This window comes from Aethalodelphis obliquidens, unplaced genomic scaffold (assembly GCF_003676395.1).
Source record: "Aethalodelphis obliquidens isolate GAN/ISIS:26980383/991018 unplaced genomic scaffold, ASM367639v1 scaffold45, whole genome shotgun sequence".
Classification (NCBI taxonomy): domain Eukaryota; kingdom Metazoa; phylum Chordata; class Mammalia; order Artiodactyla; family Delphinidae; genus Aethalodelphis; species Aethalodelphis obliquidens.
Genome location: NW_020837989.1, coordinates 7,872,714 through 7,892,009, shown reverse-complemented (window position 1 = coordinate 7,892,009; position 19,296 = coordinate 7,872,714). Strand labels below are relative to the sequence as shown.

The 19,296-nt window shown below is 38.3% G+C and overlaps 1 protein-coding gene across 3 annotated transcripts in view; it reads right to left on the bottom strand.

The window, feature by feature from the left end:
* The window catches only part of DCTN4 (dynactin subunit 4), a 31,652-nt gene that overhangs the window by 5,367 nt on the left and 6,989 nt on the right, over nt 1-19,296 (bottom strand). For 2 of the 3 annotated variants that reach the window (XM_027081534.1, XM_027081535.1), the window contains exons 4-12: nt 16,107-16,150; nt 13,881-13,988; nt 12,213-12,286; nt 11,867-11,979; nt 11,437-11,546; nt 6,320-6,393; nt 3,597-3,651; nt 2,463-2,570; nt 66-163 (exon numbers count right to left, since the gene is read on the bottom strand). In XM_027081534.1, coding sequence (XP_026937335.1) covers nt 66-163; nt 2,463-2,570; nt 3,597-3,651; nt 6,320-6,393; nt 11,437-11,546; nt 11,867-11,979; nt 12,213-12,286; nt 13,881-13,988; nt 16,107-16,150 — 784 coding nt within the window. The remainder of the gene's footprint in view (nt 1-65; nt 164-2,462; nt 2,571-3,596; nt 3,652-6,319; nt 6,394-11,436; nt 11,547-11,866; nt 11,980-12,212; nt 12,287-13,880; nt 13,989-16,106; nt 16,151-19,296) is intronic. The other variant, XM_027081536.1, reaches the window with a different exon arrangement.

Below are 19,296 nucleotides of genomic sequence, written 5' to 3'. Positions count from 1 at the left end.
TGTGTGTGTGTGTGTGTGTGTGTGTGTGTGTGTGTGTGTGTGTGTGTCACAAAAGGATCACTCACTCAGGATCATCCTGAAAGTCCTGGGGTTCTGCCAACTCATCATACTCTGCTGCTGCATCCTTGCCGGCTAAAACAAGCTCTTTGGGAGGCACCACCACCTGGAGAGCAACACAAAGAGGGCTGCCTCAGAAGGAATCAGTGCATTGTAGAACATTCATTCAGTGGAATACAGAAAAGTATTGCCCTGACCTAGACATGCAGAAGTAAGCATCAAGTTTGAAGAAACATACATTATTTCACTTATAAAAAGTTTAACAAACATATTGTTTGGACATTTCTGATAAAAGTATAAGAACAAAGAAATTTAAGGGAATGGTAAAGTCAGGTGAGTGCTTACTTCATTGGCGCTGCTAAGGGGAATTTAAGTGGGCAGGATGCGAGGGCTTCAACTGTGTCTTTAATGTTTTATTTCTTAAGGGGCTGGGGGAATATGGGTGTTTGCTATGTTATTCTTTATGCTTTGTGGTGTATCTGAAACAGTTCTTCATTTTTTTTTTTTTTTTTTGCGGTACGCGGGCCTCTCACTGTTGTGGCCTCTCCCGTTTCGGAGCACAGGCTCCGGACGCGCAGGCTCAGCGGCCATGGCTCACGGGACCAGCCGCTCCGCGGCATGTGGGATCTTCCCGGACCGGGGCGCGAACCCGCGTCCCCTGCATCGGCAGGCGGACTCTCAACCACTGTGCTACCAGGGAAGCTCTCATTTTTTTTAAAAAAGAAAAAACATAATGTGAAACAGTAGTTCCAACATATTTTCTGAAATGCAGATATTGGGTATGTTTATGGCCATGAAAAACAGTTAAGCATTCTTTACACTTAGCCTTATGTTGTAACTAGGCTTCAACTTCGCTATGTTAGAAGTTAACAGATAACAATGTAAACAACATTACTAATTATGGATATAAATGTGGCCGGGGAGCTGTAAAGGGAGAGAAAAACGGCAAATCCATAAGCTGGGTATACTCATCAGGCACTTATTTCTGTCTCTATCCTCACTGGCACAGCTTATTAGTGTTATTTTAAAAAGGAGCAAGGACAGATGAGTGTCATCTCTCTTTGGAAGTGATGCTAGTAAATGAAATCATTAAAAAGCAGAAGTAAAAAAAAAAGATAAATTCTCTACTAGTAAGTATAACTTGAATAACAGCTAATTAAAGATAACAGGCATCCTTTCTACCAACTTTTGTTATGAGTATCATGCTGAATTATGAGTCAGTAATAGAAGGTCTATAGAGAAAAGTTCTTGTTCTAAAATTTCAAGTACTAGATGAGTCATGAAGTAGCAAAAAGCAGAAAGGCCTCATTTCATTCATTCAACCAACACTGAGAGTCAAAATTACCTATTTTAATATTTAGTACTTGGACTTCGCTGGTGGTGCAGTGGTTAAGAATCTGCCTGCCAATGCAGGGGATACGGGTTCGATCCCTGGTCCGGGAAGATCCCACAAGCTGCAGAGTAACAAAGCCCGTGCGCCACAGCTACTGAGCCCATGAGCCACAACTACTGAAGCCACGCACCTAGAACCCGTGCTCCGCAACAAGAGAAGCCACCACAATGAGAAGCCCGCGCACTGCAACGGAGAGTAGCCCCTGCTCGCCGCAACCAGAGAAAGCCTGCATGCAGCAAGGAAGACCCAACACAGCCAATAAATAAATAAACAGACTATTAAAAAATATATATTTAGTGCTATGTATACTCTGTGTAAGCAGAGGGCATCTAGTGGAGGCACATCAGCTTTTAAAAGGAAATGTTATTTCCTTTGTGTCTTGAAAAATGAGTATGCATCAGGCAGAAAGAGAGGTGTGGCCATGTATGTCAGAGGAGTGGGGATGGGAAGGAGGAATTCTAGATAAAATGAATAGCATATGTAGTCCTCTAGAAGCATGAAAGTTTATGACCCATTGGATATGCTTGGATCGCAACCATTAATATGCACAATTTCGAGAATGCTAGATTTGGGGGTTTCAGGGAAGATCATCCTGGAAGAAAAGAGAGAGGTGAGGACATCAGGGGGCTCTTAAGCTATGCCAAGGAATGTGGACTTCATCCCAACATCAGAGGGACACCAAACAAGCTGCATGCCATGATCAAAGTTAGATATTAGAAAGATCACCCTAATGGCAAGATGGAAGATGGGCTGGCATGGAAGTGGGGGTGAAGAAAAAACAGGGAGTTAGGAAGTTACTGTCACAGCCCACGTAAGAAATGATGAGACCTTCTAAAAGGGCAGTGGCAGTGTGCTTGCGGATAAAGTAAAAAAACTCAAGAGGTGAAATCAGAGAGAACTTGATGACTGTTTGGATGTGAAAATGAGACAGTGTGGAGTCCTTTAAGCCAGGGCAAATGAAGCCACTCCAGGAGAAGTCAGGGTTACTCAGGATGAGGCAAAGCGTTCCTACCTTAGCAGTGCTGTTGATATCATCAGGGTCCCCCTCCTCGTACTCCAACAGAGTCACGTGGGTGAGGTTTTCCACTGGATTCGTAAGAGTCAGGAGGACCTGGCTCTCCTGGGGAAAAGGAAAGGCATCTTTCAGATATGTTCCACTGCTGCCACCTAGGTCCACTTTCCTAGATGCCTAGATCACAAAATCATCACCCCCTCCGCCCTCCACGCCTCCAGCATTACTCTTGAACAGTAACAGCCACCTGTGCCTCTACATCACTGTATTCTCAAAGGGCTCACTAACTCCTATTCTGTTACTTATATGCTAGTCTACATACTCTCTGGAGCTGCTATTTCACTGAGGAAATAGAATAGATCCCACAGAAAGGGCCAGTTACTAGATGCAGAAATTCTGAGAAATACACATTATCTAAGTGATTGTTTAAAGTTTACAACTCTTGCCCTACCCAGGTCGCCACTTAAGGCTAAAAAGGAGGAAGCCCTCATAAATAAAATATGGCAGCCACAGGCTAGCCAGATATATTAGCATAGAAAAAAATGGCACATCAAGACTGTAAAAGACCTTAAGATTTCTTGAACCATAATTTGCCCTTGTTTGGTATGCTCTTTACATTAGCAAAAAAAAAAAATTAAAATGAACAGGGACTATAAAAGTGTCTTTATGAGCAGCATGAAAGAACTAAGACGCTGCTGCAGAACACTGTGCAATTCACTGTGGTGTCTGTGTGGGAGATAAGGGCCTCAAAGAAAAGAGGGGCTGTGGTAAAGAAGAAATCTAGTTGATTCCTGATATCTCACACATACACACACATGAGATGGTGGAGAATCTCCTGGCTGGAGGAGAGCTGAAGATGCCTGTGGGGTCTAACATCTCCTTTCTTTCCCTACCATGATTCTACCTCAATGTAATGTGCACACTGCTCCTTCTGCATATATTTCAAAGATGCTGTTATCAAGAATCCCAGCTTAATGACACTTAAAATCTCAATCCCTTTATTATTTCAAACTTTCTTCTTTATCCCTTGCTCATTGCATCCCATGTCAAATACACACAGCCACCACATACACATATGCACACATCTTTGATCAATTAATCCTTTCTCTTCCCGTAAATAAGCATGGTACTAACCTTCATGTAGCGAAGGTTGGGAATTGACATGATTCTCACTTCTGGGATATAATTGCTATGCGTGAATAAAAAAATGTATTAATGGTCATTGGAGTCTCTTAAAATTGTTACTTTTTTTTTAAAGCCAGTGCAGCAAAGAAACGATTTCTTCACGTTAATTAGAACATGTCAGAGAAAATTTTAAAGAATCATACCACTACGATAAGAACTTAAGACATGAAACCAAACTGGTAATGAATTCTTTCTGACATCTTACGTATACCTCTAGTTTAGAGCCTATATATGTGTGTGCATCATGGCAGATATCTCTACCTTATATGTGTATTAGATATATTTTTTGAGATTTTTAGTAATTCATTTCTGTAAATCTATAGGCAACTGGTTACAAGATCCAAGACTGATTTAATAATACATTATAGGGGTATAAAAACACTACCACATACTTACCACTTTTATATAGCACTTACTATGTGTAACATTTGAAGTATGTTACAAATATGAACTCATGTAATCTGCACTGCAACTGCGTAAAATAGATATTACTATTATCCCCATTATAAAGAGGAAGAAACTAGGCTTGGGAGAAGTAGCTTGCTGGTAAGCGGCCAGCATTCAAATCTAGGCAGTCTGGCTGCAGGGCCCTTGCTCTTAACCACTATGTTACGCTACCTCTCTAAATAAGACAATAGAATTTTGTACTTATATGTGCTTGTTCTGGACTCAAAACCTCAAAACCCAGGTTCAAATTCCAGCTTAGTGTTTATATACTGAGATACTTCTTTGTAAAGAGCAGGGCAAGATATTTACCTCTTTGTGTCTCGGTTATAAACTGAGAACATTGAAAGTACCTTTATCTTGAGGTTATTGTGAAGAATAAATTAAATAATAGTGCAAAAAGTGCTTGGAACAAAGCATGCATAAATGTTATCGTGCATATATTAACATAAGACAAAATCTATTGCAGAAACACTACAAGTGGGCAGGGGCAGGAGTGCATCTTAGCATTAAGGTATTTTAACTTCAGACGAGGTATTTTTCATGACGGTCATCAGGACTACCTGAGTAACTTGATACAAATTCAAGAGCCCCACTATCAAGGATTTGGATTTAGCTGGTCTGATGTGTGACCAGAACATATGTATTAAGATTCCCCAGTGACTCTGCCATGATGCCAGAAGAAAAGCACTTTTTTTCAAAGCAATCTTAAGAAACTGATGCAAAGCACATCCTGCCATTCAAGATTTCTGTAATAAGTGTAATTCTTAATTAAGAAAGGAGCTCGTACCACACTTCTCATGCCATTTTTGTAGTCCTAACCAGTCATGCATTAAATAATAGTTGGGAAAACAGAACATACTGTACGGTGATTTACAGTTACAAAGCATTTGTGAACATATAGCTCATTTGATCCTTCTCAACAACCACAAGAGAGAGGTAGGACTGGTGTTATGCCCATTTCAGAGATGAGGGAAATCAGTTTAGACAAATTCTGTAAGTGCCAGAACCCATATCTGGCCCTCCTAAGTCATGAGACCAGCACTTCTCTGCCATTTTGACTGACAATGATTTCTTTTTAATTGTTGCATAATATTCTACATAAGTGTATCTCAATTTAATCAATTTTTTTTTTGTTAATGGTTAATCAGTTTGACATTAAAATTGTTTCCAGCTTTTTGCCTTTAAAATGTTATAACACACATCTTTATGTATTGGTCTTTATATATTGCTTTGTTTCTAGAGAATAGATTCCTGAGACAGCACTACCAGCTTAAAAGGTCTATGTCATTTTGTCTTGATATTCCAGGTCTCTCTCCAAAAAAACTCTAGCAATTCAGTCTACCAACAATGTATGCAAGTATGTTTACCTACACGCTCACGAGCACTCAATACTACTTATTATTTAACATTTTTCCTATCAAGTCTCAGCATCTTTCCATATATTTACTGGCCATTTGGAATTTCTCTTCTGTGAGCTACATGTTCAAATCCTTTGCCCTACCTCATCCCCCCACCCCCAACAAGCCCATTCCAGGGATATTCAACTTTTATTAATCATGGAGTAGCAAATATTCTTTCTTGCTCTACTGTCTCAGGACTTTGTTGTCAATTTTGCTTTTACAACTCGTATCTTTCTGCTAAGGTCAAAGCTGGCTACTTTCCTTAGGGGCTTCTGGGCTTTCTGCCTTACTGGGAAGGGCTCTCTCACCCTAAAGTCAAGACAATAGTTTCCTAATTTTTCTTGTTTGATAGATGATTTTCACACACAAAATTCCCTTCTACTGACAAGTCTCTGTGAGTTAACGCTAATTTAATCACTTTTATCCCACTCAACAAAGCATTATCAGAATACAGTTAAATAGCATGAACATTGTTACAGGGATATTCTTCCATCTGCTATATTTTATTTTATTAATTTTTTTAAGAGATCATTCCCAAACGGAGGTACTTTATCATTTGTGATGAATGACTAGTGACTCTCCAACCAGCAACATACCACATTGCCACAGACCATACTATCACGTGCCCTGATATAACACCCTGGATTCTGTGTCTGTAAATCTGCTTTCAACTTCCTGGTATGTATTTCAAAACCAAAACAGGAACAAAACAGCAAGATTATTCTGAAGTAGTTTCTCTTTCCTTTTTTAAGCCAAGAGTAAGCACATGTCACAGTGAAAAAACAAAAAAAACAGTAACCCAAAACACCAATCCCAAATACTCACACAGCAACCAGCTGGATTTTGAATTTGATAGATGTTGGATTAAATTCTGGCTTGCTCAGATTATGTTCACATTTCTAAAAAGAAAAAAATATGTATCAGAGGAAAACAGGAACACACTCTGCTGATCCAGAGACCTGCCAAATCCAGAAGCATAGCATTTGCTACAGTTTGGTTTTATTTTGCTGCAAGATCACAGATGTTTTGAAATAGAGTGTATACTACCCATAACCAAAATATACAAAAGATGTTTTGGACTTCTGGAAATAAGCAACCACACTATCAAATATTAATAACCTTGTAGTGCTTCAAAACTACTGAAATAATAACACAGATTTCTTATTAAGCATGAACGATGTGGATTTTTTCTGAGTTTTCCTCTTCCTTGTTTTGTTTTGTTTGTTTTTTTGCCCGTGCCTTGAGGCATGCGGGATCTTAGTTCCCTGACCAGGGATTGAACCCGTGCCCCTTGCAGTGGAAATGTGGAGTCTTAACGACCTGACCGCCAGGGAAGTCCCTTCCTTGTTTTCTTTTATATTATTATTAGTCCTTTTAAATTTCCTTTCTACTAGCCTAAAACATATGCATTCTTGGTTTAAGTGAATTTAAACATCACATCAACTTTACGAGGTAGGTGTAGGTACTATAATTATTATTGTCCCTATGTCACAGATGATAAAAATGGGACACAGGAAAGGTATATAATCTGTGTAAACTTCACAGAGCCAGTAAGAGTTGGAGCTGGGATTTAAATCCAAGTGGTGTGATTCCAGATCTCATGCTTTAAAATACAGTAACAATTACTTGGTTACTTTCTTCAATGGGTTCCACATGCATCCAGTTAAAACATTTTTTTAATGGTATAAAAAAGAAACAGTGTAAAGATACCAGTTACCCGTCCCACTGTTCCTCTCCCCAGAGCCAACAAGCTTCTCATGTGTTTTCTCACAGATAGCTGATGCACGTAGAAGTATACACATACATCACCTTTCTTTTTCACAATAACACAAAAGAGAACATTTTATATTCTTCTGCCTTTTTCACTGAATCGATCTTGGAATGACATACCAGCACACACAGATGTACCTCTGTGTCCTACTGTAATGATTTCCATAACTTATGTAACCAGACCCAAATTGATAAATGTTTCCATGATTTTGCTACTACAAATAATGCAGCAATGAGGAATCTTGTATGCAAATCACTTCCCACACGTATAAATGTATCTGTAGGATAATTTCCTAAAAGTGAATGCATGCGTTTATTATTTTGATGGATATTGCCAAACTGCTAACTTTTGCCAATCTGATGATTATGAAATGGTTTCTCACTGTAGTTTTAATGTACATTTCCCTGATTACTGTACATGTTCGCGTATCTTTCCTATTTATTGGGTATTGGGATTTCCTCTGCCATAAATTGCAAGTTAGTACCACTTGTTATTTTTATACTGGGTATCTTTTCCTTACTGATTTGCTATGCTTCTTTACATATTTTGGATACTAATTCTTTGTCAATTATATACCTTACAAATTACTTTTCTCAGTCTATGGGCTACCTTTTCATTTCGATATGGGTTTTCTTTGGAATGGGGGTATAAATTTTATTTTTTTTTTAAAGGTTTTTTGATTTTTTTTTTTTTTTTTTAATGCGGTACGCGGGCCTCTCACTGTTGTGGCCTCTCCCGTTGCGGAGCACAGGCTCCAGACGTGCAGGCTCAGCGGCCACAGCTCACGGGCCCAGCCGCTCTGCGGCATGTGGGATCTTCCCGGACCGGGGCACGAACCCGCACCCCCTGCATCGGCAGGCGGACTCCCAACCACCGCACCACAAGGGAAGCCCTAAATTTTACTTTTAATGTGTCAAATATATAACTTTTCCTTTATGGTTTGTCTTATTTTCGGACTACTCCCTTAAGTAGAAGCCATAAAGAATATTCTCCCATATTTCCTTCTAGACATACTGGTCATCATATTTACCCTTTAAAGTTTCCAATGCTCCTGAAATTGACTTTTGTGTATGGTATGAGTTAGAGACCCAATTTTATGTTTTTTTCATAGAATCATTTGACCTAGCAAAATTTCAATAGTATTCTTTCCCCAGGGACCTGCAAGGCCATATTTAGTAAAATCAAGTTTCCTCACATGCATGAGTCTGTTTCTGCTTTCTCTATTCTGTTCCAACAGTCTCTTAATCTAACATACACAAATAATTTTATGTTTATATATATATTTATTTTCCCTCTTTTCTTATACAAAAAGTTATGTACCTGCTGCACACCCTGCTTTTTGCATTTAAAAATACATCCCACATTAGTACGTTCTGTTTTATAGGTTTTTGGTACTCATTGTGTGGATATACCCTAACCTCTATATATTTTGGTTTGTAGAGGTGTACCTTCAGGGTAGACTCCTAGAAGTGAGATCAATGGGTCAATACGAAACTGATTTTTTGCCTGCTGAATCTGTCCACTTCTGAGAGACAGGTGTTGAAGACTCCAACTACGATGGTGGACTCATCTATTTCTCCTGCAGTTCTATCAGGTTTTGCCTCACACAGCTTGACACTCTATTGTTCAGCACATACACATTAAGAATTGTTACATCTTCTTGGAGAACTGACCCCTTTACCGTTATGTAATACCCTTCTTTATCCCTCATAACTGTCCTTACTTTGAAGTCTGTTCTGTCTGAAATTAATATGGCTACTCTTGCTTCCCTTCAATTAGTATTGACATGGTATATTTTTCTCCATTTACTTTTTTCTTAATTTTTGAATTTTACTTTTTTATACAGCAGGTTCTTATTAGTCATCAATTTTATACACATCAGTGTACACATGTCAATCCCAATCACCCAATTTATCACACCACCATTCCCCCCACCCCTGCGGCTTTCCCCCTTGGTGTCCATACGTTTGTCCTCTACATCTGTGTCTCAACTTCCGCCCTGCAAACCAGTTCATCTGTACCATTTTTCTAGGTTCCACATACATGCGTTAATATATGACATTTGTTTTTCTCTTTCTGACATACTTCACTCTGTATGACAGTCTCTAGATCCATCCACGTCTCCACAAACGACCCAATTTCCTTCCTTTTTGTGGCTGAGTAATATTCCACTGTATATATGTACCACAACTTCTTTATCCATTCTCCTGTTGATGGGCATTTAGGTTGCTTCCATGACCTGGCTAATGTAAATAGTGCTGCAATGAACATTGGGCTGCATGTGTCTTTTTGAATTATGGTTTTCTCTGGGTATATGCCCGGTAGTGGGATTGCTGGATCATACGGTAATTCTATTTTTAGTTTTTTAAGGAACTTCCTTACTGTTCTCCATAGTGGCTGTATCAATTTATATTCCCACCAACAGTGCAAGAGGGTTCCCCTTTCTCCACAGCCTCTCCAGCATTTGTCGTTTGTAGATTTTCTGATGATGCCCATTCTAACTGGTGTGAGGTGATGCCTCATTGTAGTTTTGATTTGCATTTCTCTAATGATTAGTGATGTTGACCAGCTTTTCATGTGCCTCTTGGCCATCTGTATGTCTTCTTTGGAGAAATGTCTATTTAGGTCTTCTGCCCATTTTTGGATTTCTCTATTTACTTTTAATCTATATGTGTCTTTATATTTAAAGTGGGCTTTTCCTTTCTTTTTTTTTTTTAAATAAATTTATTTATTTATTTTTGGCTACCTTGGGTATTCGTTGCTGCGCGCAGGCTTTTCTCTAGTTGTGGCAAGCGGGCTTCTCATTGCGGTGGCTTCTCTTGTGGCGGAGCATGGGCCCTAGGCCTGCGGGCTTCAGTAGTTGTGGCTCATGGGCTCTAGAGCGCAGGCTCAATAGTTGTGGCGCACGGGCTTAGGTGCTCCGCGGCATGTGGGATATTCCCGGACCATGGCTCGAACCCGTGTCCCCTGCACTAGCAGGCGGATTCTCAACCACTGTGCCACCAGGGAAGCCCCTTCCTTTCTAAAAAGGTTTTTCAATATAGAAATTTTTTAACATATGCAAAAATACAGAGTAGTATTATAAATCTCTTGGTACCAGCCACCCAACTTCAACAATTAGCAATGTGTTAGCGACAATGGCCAATCTTGTTTCACCTAGACTCTTACCCACTCCCTATGCCTGACTATTTTGCAACAAATATCGGACATCATGTCATTTCATCCTTAAACATTTTGGTATGCAGCTCTAAAAGATAAAGATACTTTAAAAAAATAATAATACCATTATTATCCCTAAAAAAATGAATAATTCTTTTAATAGCATTAAAAAATCCAGTCAGTATTTAAATTTCCCCAAAGGTTTCACACATTTTTCTTTCCTCCCTCGCTCCTCCCCTGGTCCCTTTCTTTCTATCTTTCTATGCTGTGTTTGAATCAGGAATTAAAGTCTATACACTGCGTTTGGTTGATAGGCCTCTTCTAATCTAATGCTGTGTTATTTGATAACAGGAGCTACTAGTCACATGTGATTATTTAAATGAATTTCATCTTAGAAAGATTCAGGCCCTCAGCTGCACTACCATATTTCAAGTTCTCAGTAGCCACAGGTGACTAGTGGCTAACATGCTGGACTATGCAGATAAAGAACATTTCCATCACCACAGAAAAGTTCTGTTGGATCGTACTGATCGCAAAGGTTTCCTTTCCATTTTTTCCCATACTTTGTTTTCTTTTACAATGTTTCTTTTATTTATTGAAGAAACCCTGTTGTTAGTTTCATAGATTCCCAGAGGCTTTTGCTGATTTTTCTTCTTTCTTGCTTTCTTTTAAATTGATTTTTTTTTATTAGTCCTTTTGTTCCCCTCTCTACTGGCCTAAAAGCTTTATATTCTTTCACTATTCTTTTAGGGATTAGCAGTATGAACTTAACCTTCAAATACCCCAGCTTCCACATCTGTAACAAGGGTAACAACAGTACCTACCTCACTGAGTTAGGGGGATTAAGTTTATCTTGAAAGTTTTAAAATAGTGCCTGGACACTGGAATGTTATCTACAAGCATTTTCTACACTTACTACATTCCAGAGGTTTTGATACTGACCAGATGCCAATCGTGTTTATTTTTGCTTTTCTCTTACACAAATGACAACTCTACAGAAAGGAATACTTACTCGGCAGCGCAGGGACCGTTTGATCAGAAGATGCTTGTGACGAGGATAGAGCTGTGAAGCACAGATTGGCTGGAAGTCAGGCTGTAAGAGGCGCTGCTGAAGGGTGGTCACTAGCATGAAAGGCAGAAACCAAGCTTGGTTTACAGTGACTTGCTCAAAATCAGACGTATATGAGATAATTACACAAAATAACACTGCCTTTGTGAACAGTGCTCTTCAAAAACTACAATATAGAAATTTGACAGATGGTTTAAAGTTCTTCAAATGATTACAGCTATCTTATTTTCTACATGACTCATTTTAGTACTAACAACTATGCTATTAAAAATCTCAAATCAAAAAAAATAAACCTCAAATCACAAGGCATATAAGTAACAAAAACAGAATTAGATGTAAAATAGAAACAAAGCAGAATCATGTATAAAATTACCCTCTGTTAAATTTACTGGTCTCGTATAATAGTCTTCAGGTAGAGGTTCCACTTCATCTACAGCCTGAGCTGGCTCAACCTTTATCTCTTTCTGGTCCTCTCCTTCTTTAAGGCTAAAAGATAAAAGCCATCATTTCTCAAGGGTCCACCTGAATATCTTCAAAGTCCATGATATCAATAATTGAAGTATTCCTCTACTGTAGAATATTCTTTCTGTTTAGGTTTTTCCTAAGTATGAGTATCTTCTTCCCCATTGGCAACTGTTATTAACTTTAAAACCACATTCCTTCAATGTTCATTTTGATATCAGCTTTTTCCCTCAAAGCCATTTAACGTCCAAACTTACGAAAGTCCAGCAAGGGTACTGATGGTTGTACCAGCTCGTGGTCGCTGAAGCCTGGTTCCAAGACCATATTTGTCCTAAACAGAGTTCAGAAATTCCTATTAGAAATTCTACTTTTAAATATCCTGTGTATCAAAATAAAGAATTTGGGGAGGGACAGCATGAGAAGCTCAGGGAAATAAGCCAAAAAAAAAAAGCTAATTTTAAAGCTTCTTTTAAAGAGAGTAATTGTAGCCCCACATCATCTTACTCTTAAAATAATAACAAAAGCACCAAACATGGAGATTGAAACTACATTAATGCAGTGAAAATGAGCAAAATGTGATAATCTAAGAATATCTAAGCTATGGCTTAGGCCAGAACTCTGTGGAGTATCTAAGACACACGATGAACGTCTTCTTGGAACACCAGTAATCATCTGCTAACTTCTTCAGGGTTAGCAAGAATCATAAAAGAGAACTTACCACTACATGAATAGTATGTTGCTGTAGGCCCCAAAATAGCAGCAGGTTGCAACAGAGACAAAAAAATGCAGCATAAGACAGAAGCAAACTCATACAGCAGGCAGGTTATATGGGAAAGTTGGCAGAATAACACATTTAATTTAAATTCCTCTCCTAAATACACTAGTGCATATGCTGATTATACCACTGAATTGTTCAAAAAATTCACCGAGACTTCATAAAAGTCTCTGGCAAATATGGATGCTTTGCAAGTTTTAATGTTTTATTAAATTCTAAACTAGATATTTTTATATGAACCTTACCAATTCTTAGGGTTTTAATGCCTTAACTAATTCTCATGCAGAGGTAGTACAAGAAGTTAATTAACCTTTACAGGTCTCATTCCCTTCAGTGTAAAATGGGGATATACCACCTACTACACAGGATTGTTGTGAGGATTAAACAAAATAATATGTATAAAGTGCTTAGCACAGAGCTTGACACATCATTGCTACTCAATAAACATTATTTATTAAATGCCAACCTGCTTGGCTCCAAGCAAACACACAGAAAATAAACTGTTCTGTGAGAGCAAATAAAACCTGGGGGACAATAGCAAAAGCTCCAAATCCTAATTTCTTGCTTCTAATTGGTAGTTTACAAATGAGTAGAGAATGACTTTTGTAAATAATTCCTATCAAAAATTACACCTGCATATATCACTACTTACTTAACCACAAAAAATGCTCTATGTAAAAGTCAGGGTTTTTTATACTGGAGAAATATTGGAAGGGGCCAAAAAATTATGGTAACTAAAGCTGGGAAACCACTACTACCAGGATGCTAAAGGTGGGTGGGCTACATAGGTAATATGGATAAAACCTACCACTCGCCCATATTCTCCTGTCTTTCTGTAATATCCAAAAGCTGTAAATGTGGGTGCCTACAAAACTAAACAGTAGCCGCTTTAGGAATAATCAGAAGAGAAAGGGGTGTGATGGAGAAAGAAACACAAATGTACTTAAAACTCAAAGAACTCAAGCAGAACTAATGATATGGCAAAAGCATAACCGCTGGACTTAGACACCTATCAGCTGAGGAACCTTCTTCTGCTAGCCATCGTTCAGGAATCTAGGGACAATGGCCACTTTCTGAAATGTTCCCCGTTCTTATGCCACACCGGTCTCGATCCATGAATTGCAAACTCCTTTTTGTACCAATTTCTCACCGAAAAAGCCAAAGGCATATAGTTTCTACGCCGTGCCAGTTTCTTGCGATCTCGCTCAACCTTCTCCTTCTGAGCAAGCTGCTGGTAATATTCAATCAGTTTGTTCATCTGTAAGAAATCAAAGACTCAGTATTCGTTTCACGAAAAAGCTAACAAGAAACTTACAAAATTAATCAACTCCACTGACTAGACATATAATGAATAGACAAGACAAATAATTATTAAGGTGGGCAAGTTTGCCCTCTTCTTCAAAGAGAATTTGTCTTCATTACATGATCTATTTTCAGAATTGAAATGGAACCTTCAAGTTCAACAACAGGAAGAAATGAGCAATGAAAAGGCTTGAAAATTTCATGTTCTCTTTTCACTGCTCTTTAACTTCATTGCTTACTTCCCCTCACAACTGCTCCTATTTTCTCTGCATGACCAGAGGACCACCTATTTCCAAGGATGTGACATTTCATACTTTATTTTCTCCCACTCTCCATCACGTATTTTCATTTAAAAATATATTTTAATCATAAAAGCAATATATAACTGTGAAAAGTTCAAACAATATAGAAACATAAAGAATAAAAAGTGAAACTTCTCTTTTATCTCTCACGCCCAAGTCCACCCTTCCCCTCCCCACAGGTATCCATCATTAGAGTTTAGATATCTTTCTTACACACTTACAGACACGGGTATGATATTATATCCTGCATACATTAAAAAATGCATGTATAGACATATCGCTTTTATATGTGTAAAATAAATACAGCTCTTTTTATTTTTCATATAAGGGGGAAAAACTTACTATTTTAAAACTTTTTCACTGTAAGTGCCATGAACTTTCCATTCAGTACAAATAGATTTTTACCTCATTCTTTTTAAAGGCTGCATCTTATTAAACGGTACAAATGTCCTAAAGGTATTTAACCATTTGCTCTGAGAGCACTTAAATGGTCTCCTGATACCCACTCTTGTCCTCTCAATTCAGCAGTAATTATTTTTTAGAAACGCTAACCTGATTCTGTCAGCTCTTTTGCTTTAAAGGCTTCTTAGACTCCTTAACTTGGTCCACATGGTTCTGCACAGTCTGACCCCAAATCCTTTTCTCCATTCACCTACTGCTATGCTCTACTCTGGCACACTTGCCTCTTGTCTATAACTTGCTTTGCTCCTTCCACTTACAAGCTCTCTGCCTATGCTGTTCCTCTGCCCTGAATTCTTTCCCTTCTCTGCCTGTCATCCTCAGATCCTAGCGCAATCCTCAGATGTGGACCTACCTAATTGAAATTCCCCCTAAAAATGCCCACATGCACAATTTCTCCTCCTTCATATTACCTTGAGTTTTTCCTTTATCTGGGGATTATTTAATTGATTTTTGTTTTCCCGTTAGACTTAAGCTCTTTGAGGGTAAGGACCATGTATTCCTATTGTTTAGCACAACCCCTGACACACAGTATGCAGCACATGCTTGGTAAGTGTTTGATAAATGAATATACATATTTTTGTGCATAAGTACAAGTATTTCTGTAGGTCAGAGTCCAGGAAGTAGATACTGCTGAGAGACCAATAAATCTGTACTAATTTACACTAACAACAGTATATGTGAAAAGGTCAAATTCCATACACTCCCATCCAAGATATTTTCAGTATTTCTAATTTTTGCTGATGTCGTAAGTGAATAATTATAAATTATTATTTAATTTGCAGTCTGTACAACTTCATTTCGATAGCATTTTATCATCTTTCTAATATTCTACTTCCAGGGGCAACAAAATCAGTTCTAATGTATACTGCAGAGATCAATTCACTGTGAACTATTAAAGGATGTCTAAATCATGATTCTATAAGCAACCACTACTGAGTCCAAGGGCATCTTCCAAATTAGTGGTGTTTCCAAGAGTTAAAATGGTTATATGTGGATGAGATTTCTGAGAACAAATGGACCCTTAACACAGTTGGTGCGTACGTGGAAAACAGAAACGTATCATTTCCCTTTTCCAATTCACAACCTGAGTACATAACTAAAACTACACCTAGGTTTCTCTATTAACTTAAGTCAGACTGGAAAAAACTGCCACTGTGATTTAATGTCTTACAGCGAGAAGCACTTTCTAAGTGTAAAAAACACCAAAATACACATCATGGATTTATAAGCATATGCCATATACACTGATAAAATGGTCTTTTTCTTCATCTTTTCTCATTTCATCCTCTCTCTGATGACCCTTTACTTACCCGTTGCGTGTGAGGATTTTCAGGTTCCTGCCAACCACCACTAGCTGCAAAATAAAGGAATATTAAACAAGACTTACGTAATTTGATAATTTTATTTCCACAAAAACAGGTCATCTGCAGGCCACAAAATAAAGCTTGAAGACATAAAATCACACAATTTCTAAGAAAGAGTCCTAGAAATTATACAGACTGAAGGGCTCAGAATGAAAATTTTTCTTTAAATATAATGATGGTGATAATAATAACCACCACTAGGACCACAACTACAACTAACACATGTATAACTTCTGTGCCAGGTATTTGAAATGTATCACACTTCATTTTATTCTCATAATAACCCTCTGAGGATTTCCCTGGTGGCTCAGTGCTTAAGAATCCACCTGCCAATGCAAGGGACACGGGTTCAAGCCCTGATCCGGGAGGATCCCACATGCGGCGGAGCGGCTGGGCCCGTGAGCCATGGCCGCTGAGCCTGCACGTCCGGAGCCTGTGCTCCGCGACGGGAGAGGCCACAACAGTGAGAGGCCCAAGTACCACAAAAAAAAAAAAAAAAAAAAGACAAAGATTTGTACAAACACTTCACCAAAGAAAATACATAGATGGCAAACAAGCACATTAAGGAAATGCAAATTAAAACCACAATGAGGTATCACTACCCACTAACTAGAATGGCCAAGATGAAAAAAGAAAAACAATACTAATAGTTGATGAGGAACTGGAACTCTCCTACACTGCTGGTGAGGACCCAAAATAGTACAGCCACTGTGGAAAATAGTTTGGCAGTTTTCAGTCAAGGAAAACATACACTTAACCCTATGACTCAGCAATTCCATTCCTAGGTATATACTCAAGAAAAACGAAAATACATATTCACACTAAGATTTCTAGGCAAATGTTCATAGCCAGTTTTATTCATATGAGCCCTAAACTGCAAAAAATTCAATGTCCATTAACTGGAGAATGAATAAACAAATTATGGTATATCCATACAATAGAAGACCACTCAAAAATAAAAAGCAAAAACAGGAACGAACCTCATAAGCATTATGCTAAGTGAAAGAAGACAGACACAACAGACTAAACTACTCCAATTATATAAACTTCTAGAAGAGGCACAATTACAGTGAAAGAAAGAAATCAGTGGTAGTCAGGGGCCAGGAGGTGGGGGGGGAAGAAGTGACTACAAAGGGGCATGAGACAACTTTTTGGGGTAACGGAAATGTTCTATGATTGTGGAGGTGGCTACATGGCTATACACATTTGTCAAAAATCAAAGCATTTTACGCTTAAAATTGGTGAGCTTCATTATATGTAAATTATATCTCAATAAAGCTAACCAAAAAAGGGGGGGGACTGTAACGAGATACCATTTCACAACCATCAGTTTGGAAAAACTTGAAAGAAGTCCAACAATGCTAAGAGCTGCCGGAGATCTGGAGCAATGGGTAGTCTACTCATATATTATTAGTGGGAGCAAAAATTGGTAAACCATTTTGGAGAGCTAAACATGTACACATCTTAAAACCACCAATTTTACTTTGTTATATAGAGAAACCCTTGCTCTTGTGACAGGAAACACACACAAGAATGTTTCTAACAGCACTGTTGTCAGAACCAAAAAATTGAAAACAAATGTGAAGAAGAGATCTGTGGTAAGTCATGCATGAATCACCCACCATTTTATCACCCACCATCACAACTACATACCACAGACAAACCTGATAGAGATAAATTGTAGCAGGATGCACAAAGCATGGTTCTATTTGTTTCAAGTTGAGAAGCATTCTTTGCTAGTGGCTACATACATACATGAAGACGTGCAAAAGCATACATGGTTTTTTTCAGATGACAATCTGAATTCAGGACTGTGATGACTATCTCTGTCTAGAAGGCAGAAGAAGGCAGATGCAGTGGGGGAAAGGCTATACAATGGGCTTACACTGTTTGGGTTATGTTTAATTTCTTAAGCTGGGTGATAAGTTCATAAAAGTGTATTATTTGTATAATTAAAAATAACTTTTTTTCCAAATAAAAAGGACTCCTGTTGAAGGTGACACTATAGCCCCTTGCAAGAAAAGGCAGCGATAATATCCTTAAGTACAGTATTTATATTTTAAAAGTTGCCTTAAGGCAATTATGAAAAATAATTATGTGAAAGAAATGTTTTAGTAATATTTTAGAAAATCTGAATGTTTTACCTAATTGCATTTTTAGAACTGGTGATTTATTCTAAATGTAAATTTGAGAGACACTTAAAAAGTTTCTGCACATTACTGACACAATGGCTTACTTACAGATAAACAAACAGTTCTAACTAAAGTGGTTTCAGGGCTTCTCAGACACCAGTGACATCATGGAAGAAATGAAATTACCTGTACTCCTTAAGAACTCCTAGTATTCAATTATCACTGTCAAGATACCCTAGAGGAGCTAGATTTCTAGAAACAAGCACAGCCTTTAAATTCTGAAAAATAAATTCTCCAATTCTAACAGCTTACAGTCCAGAAAGTATTAAAAAAGCACTTACAGAGTAACAAACTGAGAAATCTATCTGGATTTCTAGGCTTCCTTTCCTTAACTTGATAAAAAGAAACAAAATACAAACATGGAAAAAATACACTTTAACTCACTGAACTAAGTGCCACTTTGAGGTTGTTTTTTACATGTAACATAAATTCATAAACAAATTCAAACAATTTACTTGCTACACTGACATTAAAACACACACACAAATATTTATTGACAATCTAAGAAGATGCTACAGAAACTTTCCAATATAAATCACAGTTCAGGAAATGCCTACCCACCAATGAGCATTTTTAAGGGACTTGGTTAGCTAGCTTTTTGTTTTTGAAGAGTATTTTATCAACATAATGTATGAAGTTAGAAAAACAACCAAGAGCTCAAGCATTCTAAACCAAAGGGTGAACTCAAGAGAACCAAGGATTAAGTTTTAAGAATAGAGTTGAGGGCTTCCCTGGTGGCGCAGTGGTTGAGAGTCCGCCTGCCGATGCAGGGGACATGGGATCGTGCCCGGGTCTGGGAAGATCCCACATGCCACGGAGCGGCTGGGCCCGTGAGCCATGGCCGCTGAGCCTGCGCGTCCGGAGCCTGTGCTCCGCAACGGGAGGGGCCACAGCAGAGAGAGGCCCGCGTACCGCAAAAAAAAAAAAAAAAAAAAAAAAAAAAA